Source organism: Sciurus vulgaris, assembly GCF_902686455.1.
Source record: "Sciurus vulgaris genome assembly, chromosome: 1".
Lineage (NCBI taxonomy): Eukaryota > Metazoa > Chordata > Mammalia > Rodentia > Sciuridae > Sciurus > Sciurus vulgaris.
The window spans coordinates 80,495,647-80,509,957 of record NC_136461.1 but is presented as its reverse complement, the minus strand read 5'-3'; the positions used below and the strand labels follow the sequence as shown (position 1 = coordinate 80,509,957).

Here is a 14,311-nt window from a genome sequence, read left to right as displayed (position 1 = left end):
AGATTTCCATATTATACTATTGTCCATTTATTTATTTACATGTTTGTCTTCTATGCCAGACTATTCCTTCTTCAACAGTGTGAACACAGATGCCACAGTTTTGTAACTTCAAATGACAAAGGCTTTGTAGTCAAGAGAGATTTACACTTGCATTTTTTCTTTTCCTTTTACTACCAGTGTGGTTTTAGACCAGCCACAGCTTCCTCACCTTTTAAATGGGCTTAATAATGATAGCCTCATGAGAAAGCATGTAACATTATTACTGATGTTGTAGGAGCTGAAAATGTTAGTTATTGCCCTTTCTCTTAGGAAAGTGCTTACATAGTTGAATATCCTTATAACTTTATGAGTGAATAAATGAAGCATTCTTAGTGACTTGCTTGGGGTTCACTTGTAAATAATTATTACAATAGGGTTAGAGTGAAGATTAAATGAGATGATAGATGAAAAGTGTTTCCACAATGCCCAGCCCATGGTAAGGGGTTTAAAGATACAAACTACTGTTAGAGAGGCAGTCCTTTAAAAGCAGTATATCAGATCTCTTTTAGGAGAATGGAGGAAGTAGCTTTCTATTTAGATACCTCTTACAAGATATATAACATGCTTCTATGTTAAACTTTCAATTAATGGCCCATGAGTAATACAACCACAATATCCTTTCATAGGACACAATAGCCTATAGAATTCCAAAACCTCAGCTAAAGAGTTAAAAAAATAGCCAGAAAGGACAGATCCATAAAGAATTTTTTTTCTAGGGTCAAATTCCAAGAACTGAAACTAATTATAGAAGATTCTAGTCAATGCCTTAGAATCAGTACCCCAAATACAGTAACAGTTATAAGGTCATTCTGAGACAAATCAAGTCATGGAAGGAAGGAGCAAAAGAAGGTAGGAAAAGGGAAGAGAAGAAGGAAAGAAGAAAGAAAACTAAAATCAGTTAACAACCTCATAAGACTTCAAAAAGCTTTGGTTTCAGTATTCCTAGTCCTCCACATTCCCAGCTTCCCTTAAAGTTTTGAAGTTACTATAAATTCAGCTATAAATTCAATTCAAATCCCCAGTCTCCTTGTCTTCTCTGCTTATCATGGTTACCACCAAAATGACTGCTGCCTTTAGAAACCCTAATGGGAAACAGGTAAATGTCTAAAATGATGTTTGATTTTATACTAAAACTTATAAAAATAAAAATGTAGATGCTGCAACAGGAAATATTTTGTAATTGCATTAAGATTGTATATTTTGTTTAATCTTTAAAACAAGAACAGCTTGTGAATATTTCTTCAGTTTTATTTTAAGAATGTTATCTCATTGTATTACAGCCATTCCAGTGATGAACAAGAATTTATGAAGTGTTATGTTTAATTCCACACCTGCAAGAAAGATATTTTAGTAATTGGCTCCTTAAAATTCAGCACTGTTTTCCTCCTTGCTGTAATTGGCTGCTGGCTACTGGTTATCTTTTATTTTATTTTGTACAGTCACAGACAAGGCCTAGTTTGCCTGTATGGACTTCAAATTTCTCATATGGAGAAAGAGTAGCCAAGGAAAATGACTAGTTACCATAGTTTTCATTTACAAATTCTGATTGATGGCAATGTTGAAGGTTGTGTGACCTTTCAGCGATGATTTCAGCCATGTAGCTTCCTAGGTGTGCTTAGGAGCACAGTTCATAATAAAAGCTAAATTAATTTTACTGTAAAGCAATACTTTCCTAATGTAGTTTCTTCTTTTTTTTATGTGTATGTGGAAGTTGGGGCAGAGTACTAATTCACATTAGCTCCAGTTTGCACCTGGCTTTACTGTTGTTTGACCATTTTGCATGAAAACAAATAACGCATCTGTCAATGGGGACTCTTATCCTTAGTGCTGATGAAGAAACTAAAGTTACAGAAATTCAAGGCCAGACAATGAGCAGGTGGCAGAGTCAGGGTTTTTCTAATTTAATCTTTTTTTAAAAAATATTTTTTTAGATGTTGATGGACCTTTATTTTATTCATTTATTTATATGTGTTGCTGAGAATAGAACCCAGTGCCTCACACATGCTAAGGAAGCGCTCTACCAATGAGCCACAACCCCAGCCCATAATTTAGTCTTTTTAATTTATTTCCCCCTTTTTTTTGTACATTGGTGCTTTGTGGCCTTTGAAAGTAGCAATTATAATAGTTACTACTTGTTGAATGCTGTGTGCCTTGCATAGATGCTCCATTTAATTATCACTTCATTGCTTAAGTAGATATTATTATTCTCTCTAGTTTATGAATGAGAAGATTGGGGCTGAAAGGGGTTAAACACACTTTTGTCAAGTACACTTGAAATTTTATATTACAATCTAGTGATCTGCACTAATATGTAAGTTTTTAGTTCCCAAGAAATTGAAGCATTTAAGTGGAATTGCTAATTCTGGTTGCACCGATTTTATCTTGTTTTAAAACATGTATTTCACAAAGTTGAGAAATAAACAGTCTTCTTTTAGCAGATGGGGTAGAAATTGGCATGCTATTGATGTCTTGTTTTGGTGGTACAATTACAAAATTGTTGTTTGGTTTGATGGTGTTAATTTCTAATATCACACATAGAAATGATATCTGAGCTCTAGAGCCACAAAATTTGTTCTTTACCACAATCATAGGAGATCTAGTCTCTACCTGTGCACAAGTACCAAGAGATGGCAATAGGGTTGTGTGCCCCTTAACAATGTTCTTTCCTAGGATGATGTCATGGTCTTGCAAACCATGATTATGGTGGAGGTAAAATTGTGAAGCCATTCTTATGGCCACAGTAGGTAGAGAGGCCACAGTGTTTGTACTTGAGAACGTTTTAGAATAATATTGTGGGAAGTAATAAGCGTAGCGATGTAGGTTGTCACTATTTCATTGTGAGCCTTCATTTTTCCAAATCAAAAACTTTTGAACATTAGCTAGGACTCTCAATAGAGTGTTGTTTCTTCTTTTTCTATAATAGCACTGTCAATAGAACTTTCTTATAGATGGTAATGTTCTGTGTAAGTGCTGTCAAAGACCATAGCCACTAACAATGTATACTATTTTGAGTACTTGAAATATGTATGACTGAGAAACTGAAACTTTAAATTGAAATGCAAGTAGTCACATGTGGCTTGTGGCTCTCCTGACTTTCTTAGCACATCCCTAGAATGTAAGTGAGTGCCTGGTAACTGCCTCTTCCCCTCCCCACGCCTCTTTTGAACCTAGGGATATATACCACTGAGCTAACATCCCCAGTCCTTTTTATTTTTTATTTTGAGACAGGGTTTTGCTTAGTTGCTGAGGGTCTCCCAAAGTTGTCCAGCTGGCATTGAATGTGTGCTCCTCCTGCCTTAGCCTCCCAAGTCACTGGGATTACAGGTGTGCACCACTGTATCCATCTCTCTAGTGCCTTGCTTTTCTAAGGAAGTGCAAATGCCAGCTGTCCAGGATAAGAGTGGGTATACACCAGTGGTTTTGATCTTACAGATGAGTTCCTCCTCTGTATCTATGCTTTGGCCTCTCAAGGGAATGTCTCTCTTGCTTTTCCTTTCTGTGAGCAATAAGGCTTATATGACTGGCTTATACACCTTTAATAGTGTTCCTGGTGTTATGGGATTTAACCCTTGTCAGGTTTACAGGGTTTCCTCTCCCAGACCCAAATCCATTCTGAGAGTGTGCAGTATCAAGTTGGGTGTGGTGGCACATGTCTGTAATCCTGAAGCAGGAGGGTTGCAAATTTAAGCCCAGATTGGGCAATTTAGTGCAACCCTGTTTAAAAAAAAAAGGGTTGGGAATGTAGCTCAATGGTTAAAGTGCCCCTGGGTTCAACCCCCCAGTACAAAAATAAATAAATAAATAAACAGTGTGCAGTATCTGAACATGGAAAACTTTGAAGTGCTAACTGAATTGTACTGTAAATAAAACTGTCTCCAAGGAAGGTGCTGCTGTCCACTGCATTGCTTTCTCCGTCTTCTGGATGTGTGAGGTTCTTGAGCATGAACTTCAGAGTGGCAAAAGCTGGAGCAGAGGAGTTGTTGGTGTGGAATTCACAGTGGGATTTCACTTACGCAAGTGCTCAAGCACTTGTGAGAGGTTAGAATTAGCTATTTCAGTGAAACGTGAAAATATAAGTTCTTTCACCAAATTGATGTGCTCAGGGTGAGCAAAAGAAATGGGTAAACCAGGGATAGTGCTGGTGGGTCAGAGCTAATGATATAAGCTTACTTATTTGAGATAACACATTTTAGGCATTTAGTGCAGCAGTGCTAAACTGATACAAATTATATGTATATACCCATACATGCATATAAATATGTTTAAAATATAAATTTAAAATGTTAGTCTGGTCATTTGCATTAATATGGAAGTTACTAGTTACCAGAAAACATATAATATATAATATGTAAACATGTAAACATAATTGTTACCAGTAAAGTCAATACCAGAATTGTTTGTCATCATTCATTCAAAATACATTGAAGAGTTACTATTCTAAGTGCTGGGGCTACTGAGAAGCTTAAGAAGAACTATGGTTTTCCAAGTTATTTATTTATTTATTTATGAGTGTGTGTGTGTGGTGCTGGGGATCAAATCCAGGGCATTGGGCATGGTGGGCATGTACTCTACTACTGGCCTACACCCTGTTGTGATTTTTAAAATTTCAATTTATTTTGCCTTTTCTGGAATTTCAAATAAATGAAATCATATAGTATGCACTCTAGTGTCATTTATATATTTTTGAACAGATAATACATTCATAAGCTTGAAAATGGAAAAGGTACAATTTAACAACTTTTGGGCACACAGTAAAAAGTCTCCTTTCCACCATTGAGTCACTAGTCGCCTAGTCTTTCTCTAACCTTTTTTACCTGTGGTACTGGGGATTGAACCCAAGGCCTGTACATGCTAAGTGCTCTACCAATGAACCACATCTCCAGTCCACCTAAAATTTGAGAAAAGGTTTCACTAGGTTGCTCAGACTGTCCTCAAACTTATGATCCTCTTGCTTTCGTCTCCCAAGTAGCTGGGATTACAGGTATATGACACTAAGCCTGGGTCAGTCTTCCTCTCTAGAAGCAACTGATGTTAATTAGTTTCATGTGGGCGAATCCTATAGCTCTCATGATTAATTCAAGGTTTTATAGAAAGTGCTTTGAAAACTTGTTTTTAAAGGTTGTTCAAAGAATCTGTGACAGCCCAGCAAAAATAATATAAAATATTTAAAAATAACTGGAGTTCTTTTTCAACTCTGATTCCAAATGTCAAATTGTGACATTTTTACCTCTGACTTAGGTAACATTTAAGCCACATCCAGTTCAAGTTCTAGCATGTATGATTCTTATTCATTGAACAAATATGTGTTGAACAAATATAAAACTATAACTATGAATCAAACAAAACAAAGCTCCTGGTCTTATGGAGATGTCTAATGGGAGAAATAGAAATTCACCAAAGTAGTCACAGAGTTACAGTTTCATGCAAAGTGATAAAAGTAAGGGACCAACATAAGAGGGACCAACATAGTTTATAGTGACTATTGTTTTTCTTTTCTGCTTCTCAGAAGTAGAGGCTAAGAATGAAAGTTGGAAGAAATTTCCAGGCGTAGAACAAAGTATAAGCAAACCCTTTGGAAGAGTATAATAGGAGAATAAAAGAGACCAGTGTGCCTGAAGCAGAGGAGGATGGAATGTGATCTGAACACTAAGAAGAAATGGACAGGTGGGCAAGGGGCCTGAAGTACAGGACTTGATTAGTTTGGAAAGCTGTTGAAGTGGTTTATGCTGGGAAGTGACAGGGTCACATTGTACTGTGTGTGTGGTACTGGGCATTGTTGAACCAAGGAGAGTTTAACCACTGAGCCATATCCCCAGCCCTTTTAATTTTTTGTTTTGTGACAGGGTCTTACTAAATTGTTTAGGGCCACCCTAAATTACGGAGGCTGGCTTTGAACTCTAGATCTTCCTACCTCAGCCTCCCAAGTCGTTGGGATTACAGGTGTGTGCCCCTGTGCTCAGCCAATGTAGTACTGTGTTTTGAACAGGCTGGTCACTCTGTTATGTGAGGAGGTTTAGACAGGGACTGCAGGGGATGTGGATAATTAGAAGATTAAGTCAGTAGTCGGTCTACTCCCACCTTCCTGCTTAGATAAGGATGGTGATGGAGGAGATGGAAGAGGTCAGATTCAAGGAATATTGGCAGGTAAAAATCAACAGGATTTGCTGATAGATCGAATGTAGGAAGCAGATGTAAATCATCCAGATTATCTCAGTTTTGTAATGCAAGATTTTTTAGGTTACAATGAAATTGTTGATTGAAATTGACTTTAAATACTGGCATGACTTAATGATATGCAAAAATTTGCCTCAGATTACTTTCAAATTTTCAACGTTTTTAACTGGGTGGAGGACATGGTTTTACTTCCTATTTATTTCCTAATCCTGTTGAAAAATTATTTTTTCTTTTTTCTGAAATGCTTATTATTGTGAAATCCTTTCTGTCTTATAAATTTAAATTGGAAAATAACCGGGGATGTGTAATGTCCAGACAAATAATTTTGGAGTTGTCTGTCTGGTACTATCATTTTTGTCACTTCCAAATGTATAGTTTATAATGACTATTGTTTTTCTTTTCTGCTTTTCTTGGGACAGGACCAGAATTCCTAGTTTATTTATTTATTTTTTGCCCTGTCCCAAACTACATTCTTTCCTTCTAAGAATTTCTTCGTTGATTTTGGGTGGTTGCCCGGCAAGATCTCATATACGTGTGCCCACATTCTGCCCTCTGCCGGACTGTACATAAACCCAGTGTGTCCAGACGACTGATGGCACTGTGTTTAACAATCACAGGGAACATTTACACGTTGATTAATGGTTTTAAGAGTGACCTAAGGCCTCTTCTCGGAGGACTCGCCGCGGCCTTTCGAAGCCTGCGCGTCTTCGCCGCGTGCCCCAGGCCTGGTAGACAGGCGCGTGGGCGGTGCCGCAGTGTGAGGCCCGCAGCCCTCGGCGCGGGGTCGCTTAGGGCCCCGAGGGGGTGTGTCTTCTGCAGCTTTAACACCGAAGGGGCGGTTCAAGTGACGAGGGAAGTCAGCATTTTGCGGGGCCCAGGACTGGTGCTTTGAAAGAGGGGCGGAGGGGAGAGAGGGATTTCCCCGCCCCCGCTCCGCTCGGTCCAATCCCTTCGGCTTCTGCTTTTCTCCGCCAACCCGCCGGGCCCCTAACCTGCTCGAACCCATTATGCGGTAGAGGCGGCCGGGTCTCTTTAAGGCCCTGCTGCGCCTGCGCCTTGGGCTTTCCTGACTCGGCCGCGCCGGACCCCGGAGGAGCTGGCGAGCCGGCAGGCTAGAGGCTGGGTAGTGGAGTCGGCGGCGGTGCCCGGCGGGGTGGGTGAAAGTCGGGAGGCCGCCCTGAGTCCCCGAGAGAGCGCCGTGCTTCTGAGAACGCAGGGAAAGCGGCCCGCGGAGTCGGGAGCGGGGCCGAGGCGCTGGGACGCGGCGGCGCGGCTGCCGGCTGGATGGGAAGTTAATGTTTACGGCGGAGTCCACCCAACGTTTCCAAGGTGAGGGGCGCTGCGCCAGGCCGGGCGGGCCGCGAGTCCGGGTTCTGCGGAGCGCACAGCTGGGCCAAGGCGCGGCGAACGCGGACGGCCGCCAAACTTGCCGCGCGAGCTGGCGGTCGGGCGCGTCCAGCCCCGCCGGGGCCTAAGTTCCTCTCACTCGCCTTCTCGCGGGTCGGGGTCTCCCGCGACCCTCCTTCGGTGGGCGTGGGGGCAGAAACTCGCGGGAACTCCTGTGGAGTTCGCGGGAGGTGGAGGGACTGAGCGACTTCGGGGGTGCTTCCTTCTGCTTCCTTTGGGGGATAGTGACAATGCTTGCCAGCTCCGAGGCCAGAGTCGGTTCCCTCTGGGCGACCGGAGGGGCTCGGCCGTCCGCGCCCCTTACTTGCAAAGTTGCTCTCTTTATTTGACCTCCGGGGTTTTGCGCATGACCGTCGTTCCAGGCAGGTGATGGGAAAGCCAGGTGTGCCAGGTGACTGACTCTTAAGGATGCACTTGAGTGCGTTAGTCCCAACACTGAATCACCTTATGACTAGCGGGGCAAGTCTCAAATTAACCGCAGGATTTCCGGTAGGTTGGATTGTGGTATTGGTGTCGGCTTTAGAGTTGCTGTGATTTCTCTTAGATCATCTTAGGTGGCATCATTTCACCCAAGAGTCAAAACTCTCCTAATGTTTTCCTCTACCTATACTATTAGAGGTGGTTTTGAAAAACAGCAGCGTTTTCTTGCAAAGATACCTTGTCCTTGGGTTACAGTGTAGAATAATAAACTCCATTCTTTGCTGAAAGAATGAATTCTAGTGCTTCTCGACGGTAGAGAAAAATGATCTGTTGATAGTTTTTATCTTTGTTTCTGGGCTGGGTTGGTTAGTAGCTTTCTTTTTGCTTTTAAATTATTCATAAAGTTTCATCAGTGTACCAGATTTTTTAAATTTCCTTTTCTAATATGCTGGCTTTAAGATCTCTATGAACCATGTGTCAAATTGAAATATAATATGCGGAAAAAGTTCACAACCCTAAGTGTACAGGTAATGAATTTTTACTAAGTGAGTCATCACAAATCAAGAAGTAGAACATTAGGTTGGAGTGTTTTCCTAGGAATGAAATTGCCGGTGTTTGAGTTATATTAATGTTGAAATTTTAGACACTATTGGATATTTTCCCAAAGTGATTGTACCAGTAAGCAGGGAATGATATTCTAGTTGCCTCAAGTCCTCATTGATGCTTGTCAGTTTAAAAAATTGTTGCTGTTCTCATAGAGTTTCAGCACTGTATCGTTGTGGCTTCATTTTGCACTTTCCTGGTGATTGAGGTTGTGCATCCTTTATTGGCCATCCATATATGTCTTTTTTGAAGTCTCTTTTAACATTTTTTCATTGTATGCTTATTTTTCTGTTAATTTGTACATTTTATTTTTGTAGTATCTCCCATACCAGGGGGAGCAATCTACCACTGAGTTACATTCCCAGCCCCAATTTATAATTTTTTTTGTGGGGGAAGCAAATACTAGTGATGTAACCAGGGTGCTTTACCATTGAACTACATACATCCCTAGCCCTTTTAATTTATTTTTTTTTATTTTGAGACAGGATCTTGCTAAGTTGCTGAGGCTGGCCTTGAACTTGGGGATCCTCCTGCTTCAGCCTTCTGAGCTGCTGAATTATAGGCCTACATCCTGGCACCATGCCCCATTTGTAATTTTTCATTCTAGGTATGAGTCCTTTCTCTTTCCCTCTCTCTGTAACATGTATGCAAGTTATGTATATATGTGTGTATATATATGTATACAGAGAGTCCATTTATGTGTTTCTCTTTTCCTCTCTTTATTTTGCCATTTTCTATTTATTTATTTAATGGTGCCGAATATTGAAACCAGGGTCTTGGACATGCTTTTGGGGGGGATTGAGTGGGGGAAGCATTACCACTGAGTTATACCTTCAGCCCTGCCTTTTTGTTCCTTTATTGGTGTTTTTTCATGAATAGCTTAATTTTGATTAAATATATTTTATCAGTCTTTTACTTTATGATTACTTATTTTTTGTATCCTATATAAGAAGTCTGTACTTGCCCTAAGAATATGAAGATGTTTTCCCATATTACATTATAGAAATTATTTGATTTTTCACATTTAGGGCATACATACGATTTATAGTGAATTCTAGATGGATTATAGGAGTCAGTGTTCACCTTTTACTCTATGATTGTGTACTCGACACGGCGTCTTATTAAAAATGCCATCCTTTTGTACTTCGTGGCACTTTTTTTCACAAATGATTGGACTGGGTAGCTCAGTGATTGAGGCCACAGTTAATATGAATGGGGTCGTAGATTTGAATCCTACTGACGTACGAACAACAAAAATAAATTAGATGACTATATGAATGTGGGTCTTTTTCTGGACAATCCATTCTGTTTCATTTGTCTGTTATGTTTGTACTAATACCACCATATTAATGTAACTCTAAAATTGGTGTTGGTATATGGTGGGATAAACATTCCAACTTTATTTCTTAAGATTGTCTGGGTTGTTCTTGGCTCAGCATTTCCATATCTGAATCTGCTTGTCAGTTTGCATAAATTTTGAAATTATATCAACTTGGGAAGAACTGATATCTTAAGTGTTGAGTTCTTCATTTTATGAACATGGCGTATTTTTCCATTTATTTAGGTCTTTCCAGATTTCACTGGGTAATGTTTTATAATTCTCTGTAGAAGTATTGCACATCTTATGTAATTTACTTAGATATTTGATGTTTTTTAATATTATTATAAAGGATATTTAAAAACACTTGTGACAAGCATACAGACATGTAGCTGATTTTTTTTTTATTTGTTTGATTTAGATGCCCTTTTGTATGCAGCCAAACCAGTTTCCACCACAGAACTTCTAATGGAGGACAATGGTCTTTAATTTCTAGTTCTCCCACTAGACTATTTTAAACTCAAGGACAGAATAATATCTAAATCAGATTCACTTCTCAGAACCTAACAAAATGCCTGCCATTATACTTAATACTCTATAAATCTTTAATTGGACACCAAGCCAAAAAGAAAAAAAAATACTACCCAAAACTTAGTTGGAATATAGAACATGTGGGTGTAATTTAAAGTAGGTCATGAACAAAGAAGAAAAACTTAGAATATATTGATGAAATGGTGTCTGAGAATAGTGGTGGTGCACACCAAGAATACCAGCAATTTGGGAGGCTGAGGCAACAGGAAAATTGCATGTTCCAGGCCAGTTGGAGAAACTTAACAAAGATGCTATATCAGAAAATAGAAAGGACTGGGGATGTAGCTCAGTGATAGAGAGCCCCTGGGTTCAGTTCCAAGTACCTAAATAAATAAATGAATAAATAAAATTGGGAATGTGGGACAATGTTCAGTGGTCCCTCTTTATCCACTGTGTCACCTTCTGAGGTTTCAGTTACCTTTGGTCAACCAGGGTCTGAAAATATTACATGGAAAAATCCCAGAAGTAAACAATTTGTAAGTTTTAAATTGCATGTAATTTTGAGTAGCATGATGAAAATGTCAAACTGACCTGCTCCATCTAAGTGGGATGTGAATTATCCCTTTATTTAGCATATCCAGACCGTTTACTCCCATTAGTCACTTAGTAGCCCTTTGGATTATCATTATCACATTGACTATCTTGGTATTGCAGTGCTTGTCTTCTTCAAGTACCCCTTATTTTACCTCATAATGGCCCCCTCACTACAAGAGTAGTGAGTGATACTGGCAATTTGGATATGTCAGAGTGAAGCAGGAAAGTACTTTTGAGTGAAAAGCTACAAGTTCTTGACTTAATAAGAAAAAAAATAATGAAGTTGCTAAGATCTATAGCAAGAACAAATCTATCAGTAAAATTGCAAAGGAAAGAGAAATTTGTGTTAGTTTTACAGTAGCACTTCAAAACAGCAACATGTATGATAAGTACTTAGTTAGGGTGGAAAATGGATTAAATTATAGGGCGGAAAATTGATTGCTGAGATTTCAGGTATGTACTAGAGGTCTTGGAATGTATCCCCTGTGAATAGTGGAGCACTACTGTATACGCCTGCCTCCTGGTGTTTGAGAGCTGGGCAAAGGAATTGAGCTATGGGTGGAGGCTATTCAATAAAAACACTTAAGCTTAATCCCTTGGCTTTAAATTTTGAGCTTCACTCTATTCTTGAGTCCAGAGTCTCTCTTGGTAAAGTTTCTGAGAATAAATTATGAGGTGACAGGAATGGTGGTGAAAAAGGGAACCTAGAGAATCCAACTGTACCTTTTAGAGACTTTAAATCTCTTGTCTTCTCTTTAGTCTCATGCCCCTCCACAGCTAACCTGGAGATTTCAAGGTCCTGATCCTCTCTGGGGTTGTGTGTGTGAGCCAGTCAATCTATTTCTTCTTCATAGTCCTTTCCAATAGGCTGATGATTTCAATTTCCTCTCTTCTGTTCAGTCAGTCCATCTCTTTTCTTGTTTCATGGAGGTCATATGTTCTCTCTTCTAGCTTGAGGATGTTGAAGATAGTTCTTTAAAACTTTTTCTGCATTGTTTGTTTCTTTGAGCTTATTTTTCAATTTGGTATAGCCTTGTTAGTGGAGGCCCTCCTCAGAGGTCTGACTTGCAATCCTTTGTTGTCTGTTCATGTTTAAGAGTGGGCAACTAACAGCTTATTGGAAGTCCTTAGCTTGTAAACAGGACTAACTTCCAGTTTTACCCTATAATCTGGAGTCTAAAATAGTGGTTCTCAACTTTGCACATTAGAATCACACGAAGAGCTTTAAAAAATATCCTTGCTGCTGTTAGACCAAATACAACAGGGTTTCTTGGGATAGGACCCTGGTAGCAGTATTATGAGAAAAATGTAGATGTTGTTACATATAATAAAATGCACAGAATTTAAGAATATGATTTGATGATTTTTACCATGTAACTAACAAGATTCAGAACATAGTGACTATCTTAGAAAATTCATTAACTTGCCTTTCTTCTTTGACCCTACTCCTTGCCCAGAGACAACTACTATTCTGATTTTCATCTCCATCAATAAACAGTAGTATTTAAAATATTTATTTATGTATGTATTTATGCAGTATTGAGAATTGAACCCAGGGCCTCATGCATGCTAGGTCAGCACTCTGCCACTGAGCTATAGTCCTAACCCAAACTTCAATATTTTTTAAAGCTGCCCTAGTGATTCAAGTGTGTGGCCAACATTGGAAACCAGTGATTGGTTGGGCCATTTGAGGTTGTCTCTAATGTTTGTATTTTTCCTTTTGGCCTGTTCAAATTTTCCAGAGAGCCCAGTACAGTGGTGCACACTTGTAATTCCAGTGATAACAAGTTTGAGTTCAGTTGCAGGAACCTACTGAGATCCTCAGCAACTTGCAGGACCTTGTCTTAAAATAAAAAAATTAAAAGAACTGGGAATTTAGCTCAGTGGTAAAGTGCCTGTGGGTTCAATCCCTAGCACCCCAAAACAAAACAAGATTTCCCTGAGAGTATTTTAGTTGTCTGCTTGGAAGGTTGAGGTTTTGTTTCCAGTGATCTGGGAACTCAGGAAAAGAGGACTGGATAATGAGCTATGGAGCATTTTGTATGTAGCGGCACATAATTTGTCTTTTATTGTTAGATTACCTGTGTCTTCCACCATATATGGTTTACACTCTCAGGATAATAAGTCTCAGGTTTGCTGCTACATTGAGGATGGGGCCATTCAGCAGCTTGGAGGAGATCTAAATTTCCAGATGTTCAACTTTCACCTGATCCTTTCTCATTAACATTTCCCCTCCCCTATTTTGTTTTGGCAGTTCCTAAGCCTTTTGAGGATTTTGTGATGTAAATCTGATTTGTTCTCAGTTGTCAGCCCTGCTGTCTTAGAATTTGGCCTTGACTAAGTCAATTATCCACCTTTTTTCCATCTTTCAAAATTTTGTTGTCTCTTTTTCCATTTTTCCTGTCCTTATGGTTCAGGTTCTAAAACATCAAAACAACAACAAAGCTTTCTTTATCCTTGTTATAGTAGAGTTGTGGGAGGAAGCAAAATCAGGTGTGTGTGTGTTCAGTTTCCATCTTAACCTGGATGTCCACCATCTGCTTTCTGTTATACAAAAATGTGTTGCCATCTGTCCTCTAGGGTTGACTCATAATGAAATTGTACCTTTTAAGTTTCTTTACAGTTAGCTACATAGAGTGCCAGGAGGGAAAAGAACCTAAATATTGGATCAAGCTGTCATTCCTTCACATGTCCCAAATTCTTTTTTAGAAGTACTCATTGTCCCAGAATCTCAGAATCTCAGAATTGAAAGTGATTTTAAAAATAATCAGCTTAATGAGCTATCTGATATTTTCTATAAACTTTTTGTCCATCCTACAACATCAGAAATTTATGGCAAAAGATGAGTAATTAGAGAAATAGATTGGGCAGTGGATATCTGAATGGGGTCTAGAAATCCATGTGTATTAAACTTTGGATGGATAAATAATAGATCTTACATATTTGTATTACATAATAACATTCATTAAAAAGTAAAAAAAAAAAAAGTCATGATGGTTTGTCATTTTGTTAATAATACCTAAGTCCAACTACTGTCATGGGGCTAGGTAGTACTTAGAATTTTTTATTTAGAAAAAATTTCTGTACCATAAAAAGTTGTTAGAGTTGTATAGATCTTAGTTTATAGTTAACAGAAAATTTTAAATTAATTAAAGCCACTCAATAAAGCCTTTATGTGAAGTATTTCTAATAACTTGGTTATTTTTTGCCACTGTTTTTATTTTT

At 38.9% G+C, this 14,311-nt stretch overlaps 1 protein-coding gene across 15 annotated transcripts in view; it reads left to right on the top strand.

Annotated features, from left to right (window-relative positions):
• Positions 1-1,051: 1,051 nt before the first annotated feature.
• EVI5 (ecotropic viral integration site 5) overlaps positions 1,052-14,311 on the top strand; it is a 263,393-nt gene continuing 250,133 nt past the window's right edge. For 5 of the 15 annotated variants that reach the window (XM_079146324.1, XM_079146325.1, XM_079146333.1 and 2 more), the window contains exon 1: positions 7,667-8,109. In XM_079146324.1, the coding sequence (XP_079002450.1) occupies positions 8,029-8,109 (81 nt within the window). In that variant the 5' untranslated portion in view covers positions 7,667-8,028. Of the gene's footprint in view, positions 1,136-7,102; positions 7,543-7,656; positions 8,110-9,128; positions 9,251-14,311 lie in introns of those variants that run through there. The other 10 variants (XM_079146326.1, XM_079146338.1, XM_079146331.1 and 7 more) reach the window with 8 other exon arrangements.